General features: G+C 58.8%; 1 protein-coding gene across 4 annotated transcripts; it reads right to left on the minus strand.

Moving 5' to 3' along the window:
* Positions 1-539: 539 nt before the first annotated feature.
* On the minus strand, positions 540-18,736 carry HID1 (HID1 domain containing). Of its 4 annotated transcripts, none has more exons than XM_045044495.1 (19): positions 18,560-18,736; positions 13,164-13,313; positions 12,462-12,632; positions 11,818-11,928; positions 11,114-11,220; positions 10,733-10,849; positions 9,136-9,358; positions 8,910-8,966; positions 7,955-8,095; positions 7,681-7,771; positions 7,306-7,457; positions 7,121-7,199; positions 5,121-5,285; positions 3,726-3,953; positions 3,278-3,384; positions 2,694-2,774; positions 2,002-2,093; positions 1,700-1,858; positions 540-1,436 (listed from the first exon to the last, which is right to left on the minus strand). In XM_045044495.1, the coding sequence occupies exons 1-19, from the start codon at positions 18,623-18,625 to the stop codon at positions 1,373-1,375; spliced, it is 2,361 nt and encodes a 786-aa protein (XP_044900430.1). In that variant the 5' UTR covers positions 18,626-18,736; the 3' UTR covers positions 540-1,372. The 4 variants fall into 4 exon arrangements, with proteins under 4 accessions (XP_044900430.1, XP_023099729.1, XP_023099728.1 ...); XM_023243961.2 differs by having other exon boundaries at positions 11,815-11,928; XM_023243960.2 differs by having other exon boundaries at positions 11,818-11,931.
* Between the last annotated feature and the right edge of the window lie 1,280 nt (positions 18,737-20,016).

Below are 20,016 nucleotides of genomic sequence, written 5' to 3' on the forward strand. Positions count from 1 at the left end.
TTAGCACAGGGACTGCAGCCTCTGGCCCGCTGGATCCTCTGAGCCACTGGTGGAAGGGGCAGAGGCGCTGACGGCCCATCCATCACCCTGAGCCCAGTGCAAACAGTGGGCTGGGCCCCAGGTGAAGCCCAGGGTGAGGCTCAGGGAGGGCAGCCCAGGCTTTGCAGGCCTCTGGGCCCCTCCCCATGATGCTGGGCACTGCCAGGCACAGGGCCGCAGCCCCAGGGGCCCCCAGTGCTGTTTTGGTGGCTTCCTGGGACCAGCATAGCCCCTGGGGGCCATGCAGAAGGCTGGGAGGCAAGCCTCTCTCCTCTCCTGCCTGGGCGCTTTCTCTGGGTGGCCAGAGCCCAGGGGGCCGCATCCTGGGTGAGAGGATGGCAAGCCTCCATTTCCCCACCCGAGAAAATGATAAATGCTGGTTCCCAGGCATATGCTGAGGGCCCTCTGGGGACTGACTTTGGGAGACAGAGTCCCCAGCTCCCCTGAAGACAAGAGCCACGGCCCGAGCCCCTCCCCTCCAAGCACAAAGAGCCAGGACATGGAGAGGACGGTTTATTGTGTAAAGAGGCCGATTGTACACAGCAAAGATTGTACTGACACAAATAGGGTGAGGGAGACCCAGAGGCCAGAGCTGGAGGGTGGAGGGGTGGCATCCTGCCCCCTCCGCCCCCCAGTCATCCAGGCAGCGGGTGGGGGCAGGGAGGATCGAATGGTTCCCTCCCCACCCTTCTCTGCCCCTACTGGATAAGAGAGTCAGGCTACATCCATTGACCAGAGAGAATATAGCAGGAGACCCTCAACACCCCACTGCAAACCCCGAAAATGCAGGAGGTCCCCCAGTCTGGCTTCTGCAGTCTAGTAGCCCCTGGTCTCCTCCTCAAGTGACCCGGACACTGTCCTTCCTCCTTTGGGCCCCAGCAGCAAGCCTGGTCCTGGACCAGGTGGTTCCAGGTTAGGAGGCTTGGAAAGGCTCCCCTGTCCCTGCCAGGTACCTTAAGGGACAGCGCACAGCTCCCTGTAGGGCAGCCCATCAGGGCACCGTGGCCCCTGGGGGTGGGCAGCACAGAAAAGGGGTCTTGAGGGGGAGCCAGAGTGAGGCGGGGGCTCTGGCCAGGGCCTGAAGCCCTGGAGACAGGAGGCTCCTGTGGGTCCACAGCTACCCAGATGCCCCTCTGGGGAGGGGGAGGGCAGGGAAAGGGGTTTGATCACAGCCTGACCCCACCATCCCAGCTACAAGGGGCCTTTAGAGCCTGCCCCCCAGGACTCAGCCACTCTGCCAGCCCCGGCTCTGATTGTGGTCATTTAAAGCCCAGAACACGGAGTCAGGGGAGCGTCAAGGGGCCAGGGCCCCCACCCTCCCCTGGTCCCAGCCTCACACCCGCTGGATCTCAAACAGCTTCACATCCGTGTCGTACCAGACAGGTGGGTCCACATTCCTGCGGAGGGAGTCGGCTGTCACTGGGGGGGGGGGGGGGTGCTGGGAGGCCTTGCAGGAAAGACTGGGGAGGAGCTAGGACGTGGTACAGCCCAAACCCCTTCCACCCTGTTGTCCCGCCCTAGGCAGTGGGAGCCCACCCTCGACTAGACGAGACCCTCCTGGTTGACCGTCTTGACATTAAGCCTACTGCCATGCCGGGACCCAGAGCGGAGGCCCCCGCTGAGTCCCCGCCGCCCCCCCACCCCTGCCGGGCAGACCCACCTCAGGTAGATGACGCCCCACATGTAGGTGCGGAACCACATGGCCGTGCCCGAATTGGCTTGGTACTTGCGGATGAGGATGGGGTGGGGCACGGGCAGCAGCCCCACCAGGGTGCCGTGCTGCAGGAACCTCAGGATCTCTGACTCGTCCGTCAGGCCCCTGCCAGGAAGAGGGGATGGTTTCCAACGTGCCCACATGGGGAAACCCACCCTGAAAGTCGAGGGGAGCATGGGACCCATGCTCCCGGTCACACCCAGCCCCGCCCGGGCCCACCTGCTGCCCCCTCCCTCCCCAGGCCTCACTTGTCAATGCAGATCTTCTCCACCTGGGGAACCAGCACCTGAAGCAGCCTCATGATCGTCTGCAGTGGCAGCTTGGACTTCCACGAGAGAACCTGGGGGAGGGACAGGGGTTCCTGGGGCTGGGAGAGCAGCCCCCACAGGCGAGGGGATAGGCCTGACCCCTGACCCAGAAGCACGGGCTCCCCGGGGCAGAAAGGGTCCCCGCTCACCACAACAAGGGCCTGGCCCAGGGCAGGGCCCATGAACACTGACGGTTATTCATGGCAAGAGCTGTGGCCTGTCATCGAGCATAAACTACGTGCCAAAACCTGTCCCCTTGGACCCTCACAATGACATGACCAAGTAGGACGTTTATCCCCACTGAAGCACAATTAGTAGTGATCACAGGACACACACAAGGGAGTGGACAAGTGAACTGGGGAAGGAAGCTGGAAAGGAAAGCTTAGTAAGGAAGCCAGCGCTGTGGGCAACTGGAGTTCAACCCTGCAGCATATTCCGGAACAATGTAGACAGAGGAAGCAACCCAGCCAGAGAGTCCAAGGTCACCCAGCCGGAAGGAGTGATCTGGAGCCTGGCTCCCAGGCTCGTTCTTGGATTTGGACACATTCCCCTCCGAGCCTTCACTGAGCTGTTCGTGGGGCCAAGAGCCCCCGCCCCGCCCCCACCTCAGAGCCACCTGCCCAAACCCTCACCCACTCCGATGTTGGGCTCCACTGCCCACTGGCTGACGCGCTGGACAGTCGCCGCTGCTCCCGCCATGCCTGGCCGGGCTCCTGCACCCAGGGAAGGGACAGGAGTGAGGGGTACAGGGAGCAGGCATGGGGCAGAGGAGGGGGGGAAAGCCCTTCTTCCCAGGCCCTCCCATAGCCTGGAATCTAGGAGGCAATGACACTGGCCCCCTTGGCGGGGGCTCACTCCGAACGGTGGAGACAGCCCAGCCCAGTATCCTTTGCCCTGGGCTTCAGGCCCTGCCCGACCCAGCCCAGCCTGATGACAGGTTTCAGGCTAGGGGCTGACTGGGCTGGTCGGGTAAAGGCCAGCTCAGCTCAGATAAGATTGATGGATGAGGAGTCTGAAGGCCAAGGGCTTAAGCCTGGGACCAGTAAACAAGGGAGAGGTCTGTGAAAGCACCCCCAGTCCCCAGATGCCCTGGGCACTGGGTTTCCGCCCTCTGTTGCAGGTAATCCCAGAGCACCCTGGCCCGGCCCCCACCGCAGAGGCTGGGGAGAAAGGGAAGTCCCAACCTCACCCCACTGTGGGAGTCCCCGTCACCCACCTCTGCAGTGGGACTGCCATCCGCCGAGCTCTGCTGGGATGTGGGCTCCAGGGATCGCAAGGTGCCATCCTCTGACACCTGGGACTTCTCCGTCAGCTTGTCGATGCCTGGGGGTGGGGGCAGGTGGGTGTGAGGACACCTGCTGTGGGGCCCCTCCGAGGAAGCATCTGCGCTGGGCCCCGCGAGGCCCCCTCTTTCCCCCACTTTAGTGATGCCATGCCTGACCCCCGCACACCCAGTTCTGAGGCGCAGTCCCGCCCCCCCCAACCAAGCTAGTCCTCCTCCGCCTCCCAGTATCCTCACCCCCACCCCTGCGGCCGTTCCCGTACCCTCGGCTTCCCAACTCAGGCCATGCCCTTTGCCAGAGATTGCATGACATCCCAGAGACCCTGTCTGTCCCCCAACCACGCAGGCACCCACACCCCCCTGCCACCCGCCAGGGCCAGACCTGGGGTGGCCACCAGGCTGGTCTTGAGAGTGCCGGGCTCGGCGGGGGCGGCAGGGCGGGAGCCCTCCATGGAGGCGCCCTCTTGTGAGCCGGTTCGGGACAAGGGCTCGGCCGTCCGTCGGCGCCGTTGCAAGGCCTTGTGGATGGCAGGTGGGTCGGTGGGCAGGTTGGCCAGCTGGTGGAAGACGCTGCGCTTTCGGATGATGGCGTAGACCAGGTTGGAGTTTCCTGTAGAGAGGGAGCACGCCTCACCTCGGGGAGGCCCCCTCGCCTCCCCCTCCAGCCGGGCAGGTTTCTGGGAGGGGGAGTCTGGAGGACAGGAGGGCGTCGGACCCCAGAGGTAGGAGAGGGTACAGGGTGCCCAAGAGACGGAGCTGCAGAAGGACTGGCACCCGGCAGTGGGGGTGGCAGTGGCTATACCGAGAAGAGCTTCTGGGATGAGCTCCCCCCATGCCCCTCCCCAGTCCCTTCCAGACCCCCTCACGGCCCAGCACACTAAGGGGTAACACTGGCAAAGTGGGGCAGGCCCAGCGTGTCAGTGTCCACACCAAGCCAGCTGTTCAATATTTTGACCACGTCCCTAAGCCAGGTCACCAGGAAAGAAGGACAATAAGGACAATATGGCCTGGGCCTGTGCTCTGCTGCCCACACTGAATCCCCTCGGCTCTGGGCCTTCAATGCCCCATCCAGCTCTCTAGTCCTGCCTCTCACCACACTGTTCTGCTTTCAGTTCAGCATCTCACCCCAGGGCCTTTGCATATGCTGCCACCCCACACGATGCTTTTCTACCCTCCCCCACCCCCATTCCCCCCTCACGATCAGTGCAAATATTCCTTTTGGAAACAATAATAACCACTAATATTGAAGTCGCCAGACACTCTGCTAAATGCTTCTTGTGGGGTATTATTTATTCTTCCCAACACCCTCAGAGACAAGGACTCTTAGTACTATCGTTATGACTGTCTTATAGCCAAAGAAACTAAAGCTCAGAGAGGTTATGTGCCCACAGTCACAGAGCTAACAAGTGGCCAGGCCCGAATTTACAGCAGGCAGCCTGGCATTTACAACATTCACAGGGCCGGCGCCACTCCGAACTTCCCTTTCATCAGATTTAAGGTGACCTGTTTGTTTGGGTGACCGTCCACTTAAAGCCTCCCTCCGTGCCTCCATCCCCAGCTGGCAGCTCCATAGGGGAGGAAGCATTCTGCTTTGCTCTCCACCGTATCCCCTCCACCCAGCACTGAGCTTGGTATACAGCAGGTGCTTAATAAATGCATGTTGCATGGACTGAGGGCGGCGGGACAGGGAGCTGTGTCCTCCTTAGACGAGAAGGTGTCCTTGCGCACCGCCCGCCCTGATTCCCATCCAGGCCAGGGGCTCGGGCTGCTGCCTCACCATCAAACTGGTACTGGATGATGTTGTTGAAGGCCTCCAGGAGGAAGAAGACCAGGTGGTGGTTCTGGGCAGCAGAGAAGAGGAACCAGGTGGTGGAGAAGGCCTCCAGCAGGTGCAGGAGCTTATTGGCAGCTACCATGGACAGGCTCTTGAGGTAGGGGGACACTGCAGGGGAGGAGCCGGCTCACTCCTGGGGCCCCCGCCAGCCCTCCCTGCACACCCCCAGCCTGAACAGGATGAGATGTTCCTGCTACAAACCCCTGCCTGCCCCTTGCCTGTAAAGGCCCCCACAAAGCCAGGAAGAACGAGTCCTCAGAGGCCAAGGCCACACTGGCCACGCCTTCTACAGGACTCCAGGGGGACAGCCCTACTGTTCACAGAGCCACTCATACACGGCCTCTCGCCCACTCCTCGCCACACCTCTGAAAGGTGGCGGCGGCGGGGGGGGGGGGGGGAGGCGGGTCCGGACACAGATGAAACCATCCCCATTTTTATACAGACTCGGAGAGGTTTGTAAACTTGCCCAAAGTTCCCCGTTATAAAATGATTGAGCAGGGATACAAACTCAGGATCCGTGAGTCTTTCTGGAATATGAAACGGATACTCCACGCATAATTAGAAACTTATTTTTTGCAGGGCCTGTGAGGTGGAGTCAGAGATAAAGCGCTGTGCATGGCATGAAGCCATATATCGATCTGTGAGCTTCTTTGTCTCGTGTCTTTCTCCCTCACCAGGCTGGGGCAGGGACGGTGGCTTTCTCGTTCACAAATGCATTTCTCAGAAGCAGCTACACTTAGACAGTGCTCAGTTAAAATGTGTGAGACAGAGCCGGGGAGTGAACCAGTAAGGGAAGGTGCGGTTCTGGCCCCAGAGCTCAGGGTGCACCTAGGGGCCTCCAGGGCCCAGCTCCGGCCCATCAACTCTGGAGTCCAATCCACTCCCTCCCAAGACGTCCTCTCCAAAAGTCAGCCGCACATAAGTCATCCTGCCTCAGCCCACAGCCACCCTGCCTCCTGGGCCCGGCACGCCAGCCAGCCTGAGCCCCTCCCCGGGGACACAGGGGTCTGCAGTCCTTGCGGGAGGCTGGGGCACATCCTGGCACCCTGAGACCACTGTCCAAATCCGTGCTGTCCAGCACAGTCACCACAAGCTGTTTGTGGCCATTTAAACACTTGAAACAAAGCTACTTCTAACCGAGATGTGCTGCACATGTGAAATACACAAGATTTTGGAGACTGGATGCGAAAAAGAATATAAAATATCCCAATAATTTGGGGGGGCGCCTACGTGGCTCTGATTTTTTAGTTCGGCTCAGGTCATGATCTCATGGTTTGTGAGATTGCTAAAAGCACGAAGCCTGCTCCAGATTCTCTCTATCCTCCTCTCTCTGCCCCTCCCCTGCTCGTTCATTTTTTTTCCTCTCTCTCTCTCTCTCAAAAATAAATAAATTTAAGGGGTGCTTGGGTGGCTCAGTTGCTTAAATGTCTGACTTCAGCTCGGGTCATGATCCCAAGTTTGTTGGGTTCAAGTGCCGTATCAGGCTTTGTGCTGACAGCTCACGGCCTGGTGCCTGCTTTGGATTCTGTGTCTCCCTCTCTGTCTGCCCGTTCCCCTGCTCACGCTCTGTCTCTCTCTCTCTCTCTCTCTCAAAAATAAACATTTTAAAACTTTTATATAAATAAGTAAATTTTAAAAATTAAGAAATGTATATCCTAATAATTTGCATGGGGTATAATTATATGTTGAGATGATGGTATTTTGGATAGAGTGGATTACATAAAATGTATTATAAAATTATTGTCACCTGCTTCTGTTTTGTTGTTGTTGTTGTTGTTGTTGTTTTTAATGTGGCTACTAGAAAATTGACCAGTGTAAAGGAAGCTACCATCATACTGCTATTGGAAGGGAGGGGTTTGAGCCAGGGAGGCGCGGCCGGTCAGCCCGTGGCCTGGCGCCACCTGGTGGTGAGCACTGGGAAGGCGGGCTCCCAGCCCCCCTACCGTTGACCACGATGGTGAGCAGGCAATCGAAGAGGGGTTGCAGCCGCTGGTGACCGCTGGTGATGATCTTGTGGAATACCTGTACGAGGAGGCAGAGGGGTGGCCGTGGGGTCCCCTCCACCTCCAGACTGGGCCAAAAGGACATCCCCCCCGTCCCCAGGCCCTGGCTGAGGGAGGCCCCTCACCACAATGAGCAGGTCTGCGTGAGTACCGGTAAAGACCGGGATATCCATGGGCACGCGCACTGAGTAGGGCTTGTTGAGCCGCACCCCAAAGTTCCGCTCGCCGCTCAGAAGCAACAGGATGAAGACTCCGATGTGCATCAGGCCCACCCGAGCTGCGGCAGGCAGTAATGAGAGTAAGTCACCACACAGGGTGCGGAGGGGAGGAAGGGAGCCCGGGGCAGAGACCCATCTCAGAAGCCCAGGAAGAAGTCCCTTCTGGGAGGTCAGAGCCCCAAGCCCGAGCTCCCGGGGGCACCACAGACCGGCCCGACCCACCCCTCTACAAGGAAGCCCCCCCACCCCCACCCGGGATCTCATGCCCGCCCCCAGCCTTACACTGATCCGCTCGGGCATCATTGAGGAAATAGAGGGTGGGGACCAGGATGTCCAGCACATCACTGCTCTTCAGCACAAAGAAGAGGAATTTCTGGGGGGGGGGGGGGGGAGACAGGTGGGCAGGGTCAGGGGGGGGAGACGGCTCTGCCCCCCCCCATCCCCATCCTGGGAGTGTCCCCAGACACTGTCCCCAACCATGGGCTATCCAGAGTGGCCGCTCCCCATCTCAGGGGAGACCGCTGTCCGCCAGGCCAGGTCCCCAAGGCCAGCCCACCTTATTGAAGTCACAGAGCTTCCAGAAGAGGACCAGCAGCTCCTGATGGAACTGGATCTTCTTGGTGGAGTTGGGCAAATAGGTCTGGAGCAGAGGGTTGGAGAGTAGCCGGGCTATGCCCTTGAGGATGAACTGAAAGTCCTGAGTGGGGGACAGCGGGGACCTGTCCAGTCCAGCCCTCTGTGGCTGCGGCTTCCCCACAAACGCCTCCTCATTCCCCTGGAGGCTGGTCCCACCTCTAGAGCCTGAAAGGCCCAGGTTCTGTCATCAATAGCTGTCCTGATGCAGGCCCCTCAGGAAGCTGAGTCCAGGGCAGGTCCGGAGGGAACTCCTGCCCCTCCCCCAGACCACAGGCTCCCCTGTCCCCGAGCGAGGCTGCTCTTAGTGACCCCCCACACCCACACTCTGAACTGGACTCTGTGTTAACCGATGCCATGCCCCCACCCCTCCCCATCGCCCTGTCACACCGGAGGCACGCTCTACTATTCTCAAAGAGCGGTCACTCACTCAGCACCTGCTACAAGAAATCCTCTCAACAAGGCAAGGGGGCAGTTACTGTTTCCACGTAACAGCCGCAGAAGCCAGCGCTCTGGGAACACAAGAACCTCCCCCAAGGTCCCAGGACACAAGAACTCAGGTCTGCCTGGCCTCTCAGGCCACTGTCATTCCCCTGACCAAAACCTGACCTCAGAGCCACCTCCTCCTGGAAGCCTGCCCAGTTGCCCTTACCCAGTTGAGGCCATCAGCCCTTTTCTGCGTCTCAAAACCCTCGAAGTCCTGCCACCACGGTTTCGCCAGGGGTGGCCAAGTCCACAGGGACCCTGGTTCCTTCCTGTAGGGGTCAGGACTCCCCCTACCCCATCTCGTCTCCAACCCCTCCCCCCCTGCAAGGCCATAACCATTGTGGGGGGTGGGCATTGAGAATCCACCGGAGCAAGAGGAGTGTTCAACTCACCTCTTCACGATGGATGCGGGACAGGTAGTTCACAAACAGGTTCTCAGGTCCTGGAGGCTGCCAAGAGTGGAGCCTGGGATAAGTGGGTGGCTTCACCCCTTGCCCCTACCCCAGGGCTCCCTCAGACATCCCCAGGTGCCCACCTGGTATGCCTTGCCCAGCTCTGCTAAAGAGAGTGCCCCGAGCCTGGCAGGGCCAGCTGCCCTCCCTCCACTCCCATCCTTACGTCCGCGTCATCCATGGCAGTGCCTGTCGTGGTGCCGTCCACGGTGGGGCTGGCGCTGGTGGCACTGTCATGGTCCAAGGTGACAATGAGCACCTGGGCAGCCTCCTCCACCAGGGGTTCCCGGTAGTCGGAGAAGAGCAGGTGGTTGTAGGGGATCCCGTAGCCCACAGGGTCATAGGCACACACGGTGTTGAGGAGGGAAGTAAACAGGGGCAGGGCGTGTCTACGGCAGAGGAGGGGCGAGGCTGTGGAGACCACGAGACCAGCCCTCGTCCACCTCCCAGGTGGCCACGCAGGAGGGTCAGCCAGGCCACCCCCTCGTTCCACAAGTGTTCCGGCGCTCGCCCTAGGCTGGGAGCCAGATTACAGAACCAGGCTGATCCCCTCCTGAGTTAAGAGAGACACCCCGCCTTGTCCTTGCCTGCATCCAGAACCCAGGCCAGGCTGGGCCAAGCGCAGAGGAATTTATTACCAAGAGTGGGATGGCCAGTTATATGGGAAATCGTGTCGATACCCCTTAGATTTTTCTCCCAAGGGCTAAAGCCTATTTTTTTTTAAATGTAAGACTATTTTTAGAGCAGTTTTAGGTTCACGGCAAAAATCACAAGGAAGGAACAGAGATTCCCCTGTACCCCCTGCACCCACACACGCACAGCCTCCCACACTACCGATAGCCCACGCCAGAGCGGCTCTTTGCCACACCGAACCTACCTGGACACATCATCAAAGCCCATAGTTTACATCAGGGTCCATTCTTGGCACTGCATCATCTACAGGCTTGACAATGACCCTCAGGTCTTTGAGAGGCAGATACCCTCCCTTGGGACTTCAAAAAACGGGCTGGGGTCCCACAGGGTGGGGGGCTTCCCCTCAGGGAGCCTCCTGAGCTGCCTGCACCACCCTGGGCACAGCTCTGCACGGCATGTGTAGCTGCTAAGTCCCACCATGTGCCCCCAGAGCCCAGGGACGCCCCCATGTGGGCCAGGCTTCCCCATCCTTCGGGGTATTTCACGATGCCTTCTCCCCAGCCACTCTTCAGTGGCACTGCTGGATACAAGCCACATGTAGCCGTTGAGAGTTTACAACGTGGCTGGTCTGAATGCAGATGTAAGTATAAACTACACAGCGGATTTTGAAAACTTAGCATGAAGGGAATGTAAAACCGCTCAATAATTCTGCACACTGGTTACATGCTCAATGGTAGTAGTATTTCGGATATATTCGGTTAAATGAAAAATTAGAATTAAGTCCACCTGTTTCTTTTTTATTCTTTTACTGTCACCACTGGAAATGTTCGACTTGCATATGCGGTTGGCGTTATATTTCTACGGGACAGCACAGCTCTAGATGGAGGACCCAGGCACCATTCCCCTACCCCAACCTCCCCCCCCCCCCCCCCCCCCCCCCCCCCCCCCCGCCCACACACACACAGTTGGGACATTGGACTTTGAGAGCACAACGTGTGGCCGGTACATTACAAGCCATCACCACCAGGGGGCAGCACCTCCCCTCAACTAAGACTCGGGGCGGGAGAGCAGCCTCCGCTCCCAGCTGCCTGGAACCAGAAGAATGGAAAGAAAGGCCAAGGGCCCCTCACCTGTTCTCCGTGGAACAAAAGAATTGCACCCACGGGTTGGTACTGCCACTGTCCGGAGCTGGGGGCAGGTACATGGCCTCAGAGAAGCATGTCAGCAGCAGTTTCAATAGCTCCATCCTTAGGGAGGGGGGGTTACGGCAGGGGGTTCAGTACCTGAGGATGGCAATTCTCCTGTAGGAGGGCATGCCCACCCTGCCCGGCCCCAGCTCAAGTCCATGAAAAGCAATGACCCCACTTTATGTCTATCAGATTGACGTTGGGTCCCAAGTGGACAGGGTCTCCTTGAAAGACCCCATGCGTGGTTCCCTCTCTGAGCCGGGGAGTGGGGGGAAGGCCTGGGGTCCAGCCACACCGTGGGCTCCGGGTCCAACCAAAGCTCACCGGTTCACGTCATGAATGTAGTTGGGCTGGGGAGAGTGAGCAAAGCCCACGCCAGCCTCCCAGATGTATTCACAGCTGTCCAGAGAGTGGACATCCTCTGCCGAGTCCTGGGGACACGGTCAGAGAGTGATCAGGCTGGGAGTGAGTGATCAAGACCGCCCATTGTCACCCCTGGGGGCACAGACCCTCATATTATCCTAAAGACAGATCCTCAAAATGCCCCAGGTGATAATGCACAAGGGAAGAAATTAATGTTCTTGAAAGCTCATTTTTCTCCTCTGGTTCTTTTACTTGCTCGGTCCAGCTTGAGGCAGGGAGAGAGAGAGGGGGCGGGAAGGGAACGGAATTGGGTGCACCTGGAGGTGAGTGGGGGTGGGGGGCAGAGAACACTCAAGGTCGAGTCCATGGGCCCCCAGGAAGTGAGAGGGCCAGACCTCCTCCGTCCAAGCCCCACACCCCCCACCCACTGCCTAGGCGAGGACAATGGGTGCTTGTGCCAGCCTCCCGGATACAGGGGGCAGGGCCAGGCACCAGCTGGCTCCTCTCCAGCTGTACCAGCCACCAGCCCTTCCCAGACCTGCCCGGCTCTCCCAGAGCAGCCCCTGCCCTCACAGCGTCCCGCCCCAGGGAACTTCAACCAGCCCCAACCCAGGACCAGAGCCCTCCCCGATCTGGGGGGTGGAAGACTGGGGGGCTCTCACCACAGTGCTCCTGCGGTGGCTCTGGACAGTGAAATCTGGGCAGAAGAGAAGGTCAGCGATGGCCAGAAGCAAGGACTCAGCCAAGGGCCGGGCATTCTCGTCGTCGTCCTCTCCCTGCTAGGGACATAACATATAGGCCCCCTCAGTGGTCGCTGGCCAAGGAGAAGAAGGCGGCTGGGATCTGGGCCCAGGCAGGCACCCATGGGCAGTGGGATGAAGGTAGAGGCAGAAGAGAAAGGAAGTAGATTCCCAATCACCTCAAACCTCCTTAGGCAGGAGGGGGCCAGAGCAGGAGCAGGGCTGGGACCCTGGGAGGAAAAACCCTCCCCACTGACTGGGAGGAGCCAGGCCAGGTCCCTAAAACTCTAGAGCCTCAGGCCTGCTGGGAATCACTGGGGTCCTGCCCTAGGCCCGGGAGGGGGCAGCCAGGGAGGGCAAGTGCCCAGCTGCCCTGCCCCACATGTGCCCAGCTGCAGGGGCAGAGACCCCTGTGGGAGAAGCCCCCTCCTCAGTAGCACCCCCTACTCGCCTACTCGCGTACTTCCCAAACGCCACAAGAGATTTGGAGGAATATGACCAACCCCACATGGGTTCTCTCCCTGTCTCCCCATCACCTCCCACCCGGCCCCACAGCCAGGCCCACAGACCCCTCCTCGCCCTGCCCCGGGCACTGTGGACCAGAAGAAGCCCCTCCAGTCAGGGTCCTCAAAGATGTAGGGCAGCACACGGGTGAGAAGCCGGCTGCAGTTCAGAACGATCTGCTTCTCTTTCTCCGAATGGCAGCCGCTCTCCGCTCCCTGCACCAGCTTCTCCACGGCCTGTGGGGACACGCAGAGGGGTACGCTAGAAGGGTGGGGAGTGGGGCTCTGACACTTGGGGTCACTCCAGGCTTTGGAGGGGTAGAGGCAGACTGGCTCAGTCAGCCCAGGGGGACGGGAAGTGGCCCAGAGAGCAGCCTCACTGGAGAGCCCAGCCCGCCGCTCACTGGCTGAGACCTTGCTAAGTGACCACCTGTCCGAATCTGTGTCGTCATCTGTAAAATGGTGACAGTAACAGCGTCCACCACACAGGATGAGCTGAATAAGCGGATGTGTGGGAAGGTGCTCAGCAAGGTGGGGGCCGGAGGAAGCCCTCACAGGGAGTGGGTGCCAGGATCACTTCCCTGCCAGAGCCCAGCCAGCGGGTCCAGGTGGGTGCCACCTTGAGACTGCCCAGACCTGGGCAGGCGGGATGTCATGGGGACCTGCTCTGTCGGTCCCCAGGGCTGGGCCAGCTTCCGCGCCCCCCTGGGAGGGTGGGAAATGGCCCAGCAGGGAGTGGCAGCGAGGGACGGGGTACCTTGCGCTCACCTTGTAGCACAGAGTGGCCAGGTTGGAGGGTGACTCCTCCCGCACAGCCCGGATCTCTGCCGCTGGCACCAGGGCAAAGACATCCTGCACCGAGGTGGCCGTGTCCGCCCAGAACTGGTCCCAAAAGGCATCATCGGTGGCTTCCACAGGCTGTGGGGGGACCCGGTGTGTCCACAGTGATTACACTATCCCTTGCCGACAGGCCCACAGTTTGACCAGTCTGTAGCCAAGGGAGCCCCAGCAAGGAAGCCACGGTCCCCTTGTGCCATCCCTGCTGGTGCCCAGGAGCCCTCCCATGTGGGGGCCATGCTTCAGCCATCACGAGCCCGGGCTGGCACAGGCAGGCTGGAGACACTTGGTGTGGATGCCAGAGGTCAGCCGGGCACTGAGTTCGGCAGCCAAAGCCTAACTCAGTCCCTGAGGCACAGGGAAACTCACCGTCCTCCTCTGGCAGGGCCTCCCCACCTGGGGACCTCCCCAGGCCAAGCTGCTAGGTCAAGTGCCCGGGGACCCAGGTCATGCCCCTCCCCAAGGAAGAAGGCAAGACGATGGATGATCGATGGATGATCATTTCGCCTAAGCCCAGCCTCACCGTCTCCCCTCGGCCCCGGCTTCACCCTCTCCCGGAGCACCCAAGTCTAAAGGAGTCAACCCGCATGGCTCTCTGACTGCCCCTGCTCCTCTCGGCACTCACCGCCAGCACCGCAGCTCAGTCCACTCTTGCCAGGGCCCCACCTCCAAATTTATCTCCTCAATCCTGCCTCCACACAGCCCCCAACCCATGTTCAAAGCACAGCACCGAAGGCACTGTTCCCTCCACAGAGACCTTTAGGGCTCCCCACTGCCTGCAGGACTGAGTCCAGACCTGGGCCAGACAGTCAGCCAAGGTCTGACCTAACATACCTACATGCGTGCACACATGTGTGCACACGTATCTACACACGTATGCACACACACACATATTGTACACGGACGCACACACACCAGTATGTCCTATCCCTATGACACAACCCTGTCACAACTTCTCTTTCACTTTGCTCGGACTGTCCCCTCTTCCCCGCATGCCCACCCTTCTAGCACATTCCAAAGTCCCACCGGTCCTAGGGAAGTGACACACCTTAAACACAGTTGTGCATTTTGAATCACATAGGCAGTTCACAGAGGGCACCAATTTGAATCATCAATTCCACTTCTAGAAACCCTAAAGAAATGATCAGACAGGTGCACGTATAAGGATGCTCACTGACGTGCTATGGTTGATAATAGTGGGAAGTTGGAATCGACCTAACTAGCCAACAGTCAGGGAACACTCAAAAAGTTAAGACACTTCCCTATAACGGGTTATTATCCAAACCGCCAGAACCGTGTTCCCAAGGAGTGTTAATGAATGAAAAACACTCAAGGTACAACACTGTGTGGAAAAGATAAGGTAAAAACTAACTGCAAGGTGGTCACAATCTTTGCTAAATTTTACAGCAATAAAAGCCTAGAAGAAAATGACAGAATGTTCACAGAGATTAACCCTCTGGGTGGTTTTTATTTTTTAACTGATATTTTTTGGCAAGCGCACGCATCACTACTTTTTCCTTTTGAATGTTCGTCTGCTGAGGGCCAGGGTGTCCGAGGCACCCTCTGAACAGCAGCTCCCACAAGAGACCCTGGTTGCTCCATCAACCCAGCCTTCTCCCTTCTCTGAAAGCGCTGATAAATGCCCTGCTACCACACAAATCCACACACAGTGTGCATTACTCTTACCATCAAAAAAAAAAAAAAAAAAAAATATATATATATATATATATATATATATATATATCTCATTTAAAAATAACTCCGTCCTCTGAATCCCCTTCTTCCAAGAATTCTCCCAGAGCTCTAGATCCAGACAGGATTGCTTCCACCTTGGAACCCTGCTCCCCACCCTCAGTCACTCATCATAGGCCCCGACTCCAGGGTCTCAATGCACCTGCCTCAAGGCCCCATTAGCCCACCAGCCCTGTTTCCTTGACCCTGCACTTGGGGCATATGGCAGATGTTCAGCCAATATTTGTTCAGGGAAAGGCCATCATTAGTCCTAGAGATCGCTTCAATCTAGTCCCTGGGCGGGGCTGAGCACCAGTGGGGCTGTCCAAGCTCCGGGTGGGGTAGAAAGCCTCATCAAGGTCCACGTGTACCCTGGTCCACTCCCCAAGCAGCGCCCCCCCACCTTCCAAGTTACAGGAGAGCACTTGGGGGACAGCACATGGCCATGGCCCTCAGGCCAGGCCTGGTACCAGGGCCTGATCAGTCTCAGAACTGGTAGAGCAAGTTAGCTGGGGAGAACAAAGGCCAAAGGAGGGGCCCTGGGGCTGGGGTTTGCTGGCCCTCCTGCCCTCAGCCAGGACAGCCCTCTGACAGTCACTGGAATCACAGGATGCCACAACCCCCGCCCCCCCCCACACACACACACAGTGTGGGTGACCAGGATTGGGGTGGGGAAGGACATCCTAGAAAACCTGGGAGCACCTCTGGGAAGCCCCCATCTCTGACACTTTCCCCACCACCCAGGTGGTTACTACCCCCTTAAAGGGGCAGAAACTCATCTGAGCACCAGTGGACTTGACCTCTGGCCCAGTTCATCAGGCAAGTATCACCTAGGGACTGAATTCAAAATGAGGAGAGAGACTTAGAAGGAAACTTAGGAGGCCCCAGGCTAGTCCAACCAAGAAGCAGAAGAGAGTCCCAGCTCTCTGGCTCCCATTGTGGCTCGGTCACCATCACCTGGCTACCCCAGGCTGGCCTGATGCTATGGGTATTGGCCAGGGTCACTGGAGCCTCTCAGGCTTCTGAGGGGAGAAACACAGCTTAGCTCCAGTCTCAGTTACCTGAGCTGGGCTCCACACAACTCACGGAAGCTTCTAGAGTCCAAGCCAGTCTTTTTTGAAAAGAGTATTTTTGCTGGAGGTAGGAACGCTCTTGCTGCCAGGGCATAGGAACTGAACTACCCTGGTGGGAAACCAGATATTCTTAGCCCGGTTTTGCCAACATCTGCTCAGGCCAGACCCCCCCACCAGCTTAGGGGCCCAGCTACATCTTTTCAACTTGCTGGGGGTGAGAGGGAAGGAAGGACCACAAGTGCTCTAGTCTGCTAAGGGTGACCTGTCCTGGAGGACCGTGTCACCACAGATTCACACGCACATATATGTGCACACACGTAAACATGGACCCACCAGGTTTCACCTGGCCTACAGAGAGAATCTCCAAAAAGGCAGGATCTAGGGGAGGGTTCCGGGTCCAGGAAGGTCCTCCTTCTAGCGCCCCACCCATCCTAGGGAAGGTTCAGGAAACACAACCCAAACTGCTAAGCCTCAGGACCAGGGTCGGGCCTAGCCCAGGGCAGGAAGAAAACAGGATGCAGTGCAGGAAGACAGGGAAGGCCCAGCAGTGGTGGCTCACGTCCACACCACAGGAAAAGGTGCTGGGTCGGTTTGTCTGCGGCCCAGAACAAACATCTGTGTTCACAGCACAGCCTCTAAGGATCTGAGACTAGAGGACACCCTGTGGACCACTGGCCTGAGTCTCCTTGGGGATTCTGAGTGGCAAGGTCTGGAACAACCAACTGGGATCTGGTCTTCACTCCCCAGCTGCCCAAGCCAAGTCACTCTGCAGGACCGGAGGCTTCAGGGTCTCTCCCTCAGGCCACCCCAGGTCCCTTCCCACCTGCAGGGCCCTACTGGTCTCTGGAGGGAGACCCAGCCTGGTCTCCGGCTCCAGTCTTGACCCAAGCCAACTCACTGTCCTCAGCTGGGAAACGGGACAGTAGCATCGCAGCCAGCTCCATAACAGGGCCGGGAAAGCCATGGGCACACTGTATTTTGGGGAGAGGGCCAGCGCAGGTAGGAATCTAATCTACCCAGATCCTTTGGGACCTGGCTGAGCTAGTCCTGCTGGTCTGGCAAAGGACCCTGCCTGCTGAGCCAACAGCCCATAGTTCGTTCCTCCAACAAGGTGTTTCCTTCCCCTGGTAGGTAAACATGGGAGTCTGCCTCCCTCCCTCCTCTCCCTGTGGCCCCACACAGAGGGACTGGCCCACTTCCCACCCATAGACCTAGAAGCCCCATCCCCAAAAAGCCAAGTGCTAGAATGAATCAGGAGCCATCAGGGAAGTGGCTGAGAAGCAAATCTGGTTTCTATCAAATGCCTCTTAGCTGGGTCTGGACTCTCCAGAGGCCCTGGGCATTTGCCAGGCACCTGACCTATCTCTCGTGGGAATGAGAGAGTATAAGACGAGAGGCCCAGCCTCTGGAGCTGTGACCAGCTGGCTGTGGGGAGATGGCTCCCTCAGTCCCACTCTAACTGCCATGAGTAAGAGAGAGCCCTTGGGGGTAAGGGTAAGAGGAAAGTCCCAGACAGCAGTCCTGACTCCCTTGAAAGTGGGGGATCTGCGGAATCAAGGCTGGGCATCTCTGTAGCCAGGGCAGCCTGGTTCAAGGGGTAAGGAGAGAAGGGGTAGGCAGAGAAGCAGCCTTGCTGGGGCCAGGTCCTATATGTTGGGGGCAAGGAGGTGATCCCTGTGCCACTTGCGAATTCAGGGGAGTGTGCAGGCATGGACTAGGCTGAAAGACATCCCCAGGCCCCACACCAGCCAGTCAAAGACAACTTGGAGGGTTGTCAGCCCTGACCCAGAGAACAGAGGGTACCTGAAAACACAGCCATCCCCACCGCTGGGCCTCAGAGGAGGAGCCCCCTGGAGCAGTGATCCCCAGCTGGGAAACCGGACTTCATGGGCCTGGGAACAGGTCTCTTTGCTAGGCTGCAGTGCTGCCCGCCACTCTTTGCACGTTCTCAGGAAGACCCGGGCCTTCCCTTGCTGTGGACATCGACCTGGGCCCAGAGAGGCCGCTACCAGCGCGCACCAGCTGTTTTCCCCGACCCGGCAGGCGCCGGCCCGGCTTTGTTTGCATTGAATCAGCCAGGGTCTGTGCGTCTGGGAACCTCGGGCACCGAGGGGCAGGGAGGGGAGCAGGGAGGTGGATGGGTGGATGGGGGCGGGAAGGAGGGGAAGCTGGAGACGCGAGGCTGGAGGGGCGGGAGCGGGGGTGGGGTGGGGGGAGGGGGCGGGACAGGTGGCGGACAGCAGCGATGCCGGCTCTGGGAGTAGGCACACGTCAGCCTAAGGTGGCAACAGCGGCTGCGGATAGAGGGATATTCCCGGGAGAGGAGGCTGGGGGTGAGGGACTAGGGCTAGGGGATGAAGCCTTGGGCCACAGGCCAAGGGTCCCACTCCGGCCCTGGCTTCAGCGTCACCCTGCAGGCCAGCCGGTCCCCCATCTCCTGACAAGCCAAGTTCGCGCAGCCCCCCGGCCCTGCCCAGCCCCCAGCCCGGCAGGTGGGTGGGGAGGCCAGGGCCCCGGTCGCACCTGCGTCTTGGTGGTGAGCTGGATCACCGCCTTTCGGAAATTCAGCTTAGAGTCGGCCGACCCCATATCGCTGGAGCCCGCTCCGGCCCGGCCCCGGCCCCGACTCCCGCCCCGGCCCGGGCTCCGGCTCCAGCTCCAGCTCCGCGGCCCCCGCTGCTCTCGCAGAAGAGGAGCGGCGCACCCCGCCTGCGGGCCCGGCGTCGGCCCCGCCCCCTCCAGGCTCCTCCCCACTTGGCTCCGCCCTCACGTGGCTCCGCCCCCGCACCTGCCGCGCCCCGCCCCGCCCGCTGCGTGCGCCGGGAGTCTCCCCCTCGGATCCACTGTCGCCCCACACTCCAGGCGTCCTGCTCCCCCGGACCCCGTACCTCTGCGCCCTCCCTTCGGCTTCAGAGCGCTGTCCCTGTTCCAGCTCTCCCATTTCCACTCGGCCGCCAGGGCCCCGCAACCCTCCCAGCCTCCCATTCCCTGCCCCCATCCTCACCATTGGTCCCACGCAACTCTGGGCCCGTACTTTCCCAGGCAGCCCTCTCCTTTGAGTTTCTTCCTTGTCAATCCCGATTCTCCCCATTCCTTTTTTTTCCCCCCTCGGTATTTGCTTTCCTGGTTCCCTTTTATTTGACCTGTCAAACCCACATCACCAGACAGCCCCGCATTTTTCCAGCCACAAGCCCCAGGCTCCAGAAAAGCAGCTCCCTGGCCTGATGAGAGTGGGAGGGTCCCCCAGGTCCCACAACTCCTTTCTGGCCACCTGCCTTCCCTGAGAAGGCTTGGAGGTCCATCTGTTTTCAACAAAATGTGTTGCGGGACTATTATTTACTAACACTGTGTCAAGGACAGGGACATTGGGAGCTTAAGTCACGGGGCCTGCCCTTTATGAGCAATTGGCTTGGGAAAGAAACGAGGAAAGAAGTAAATATGGTTCAGCTGAGCGAGCCTTTGATAGAGGCAAATTAATATTATCAATGATGATGATGCCTCTAACACAAGAAACACCTACCTCTGAGGTAAGTATTATCCCCATTTCACAGGAGGGGAAACTGAAGTTCAAAGCAATTTCATTACTTGCCCAAAGCAATGGCAACTCACACAACTGCTAAAGAACAAAACCAAAACAGCAAATCCAACTCTGGCACCAAAAGAGGCAGCATGTTTTCCATATCATCTTGCATGCTGTGTCTGGAAGCTTCTGGAAATCCTAAGGTGCTTCAAAGAAAGGTGGCATTTAGCTTAAATAGGAATCCCACAGGTGAAAAATGAGGGGTGGACCATCTATCCGGTGAAAGGGTGGCACAAAGCAGGGTAGGACAGGCATGGAGGCAGAGAGGAGGGGGACAGGGATGTTGCCCTGTCACCCAAGGAGCAGACTCTGAAGGATAGCTCTGTCCTTGCTCCAGAGGTGGGTTTTCCCTGCCCTGGATAACATTCTGGGCAGGCTCTGTGGCTTTTCTAATCCCTCC

Source organism: Felis catus, chromosome E1 (assembly GCF_018350175.1).
Source record: "Felis catus isolate Fca126 chromosome E1, F.catus_Fca126_mat1.0, whole genome shotgun sequence".
In the NCBI taxonomy this organism is placed as follows: Eukaryota; Metazoa; Chordata; class Mammalia; order Carnivora; family Felidae; genus Felis; species Felis catus.

Bases quoted from the DNA above. Each gene is read 5' to 3' on its own strand.
- HID1 (XM_023243959.2), bottom strand. From the start codon at position 18,625: ATGGGGTCGGCCGACTCTAAGCTGAATTTCCGAAAGGCGGTGATCCAG. The intron at 10,850-11,113 runs GTGAGCTTTGGT...CCCCTCCCTAAG, and splicing joins TACATTCATGACGTGAACCG to GATGGAGCTATTGAAACTGC. The intron at 3,954-5,120 runs GTGAGGCAGCAG...CCCTCTCTACAG, and splicing joins CATCCAGTACCAGTTTGATG to GAAACTCCAACCTGGTCTAC.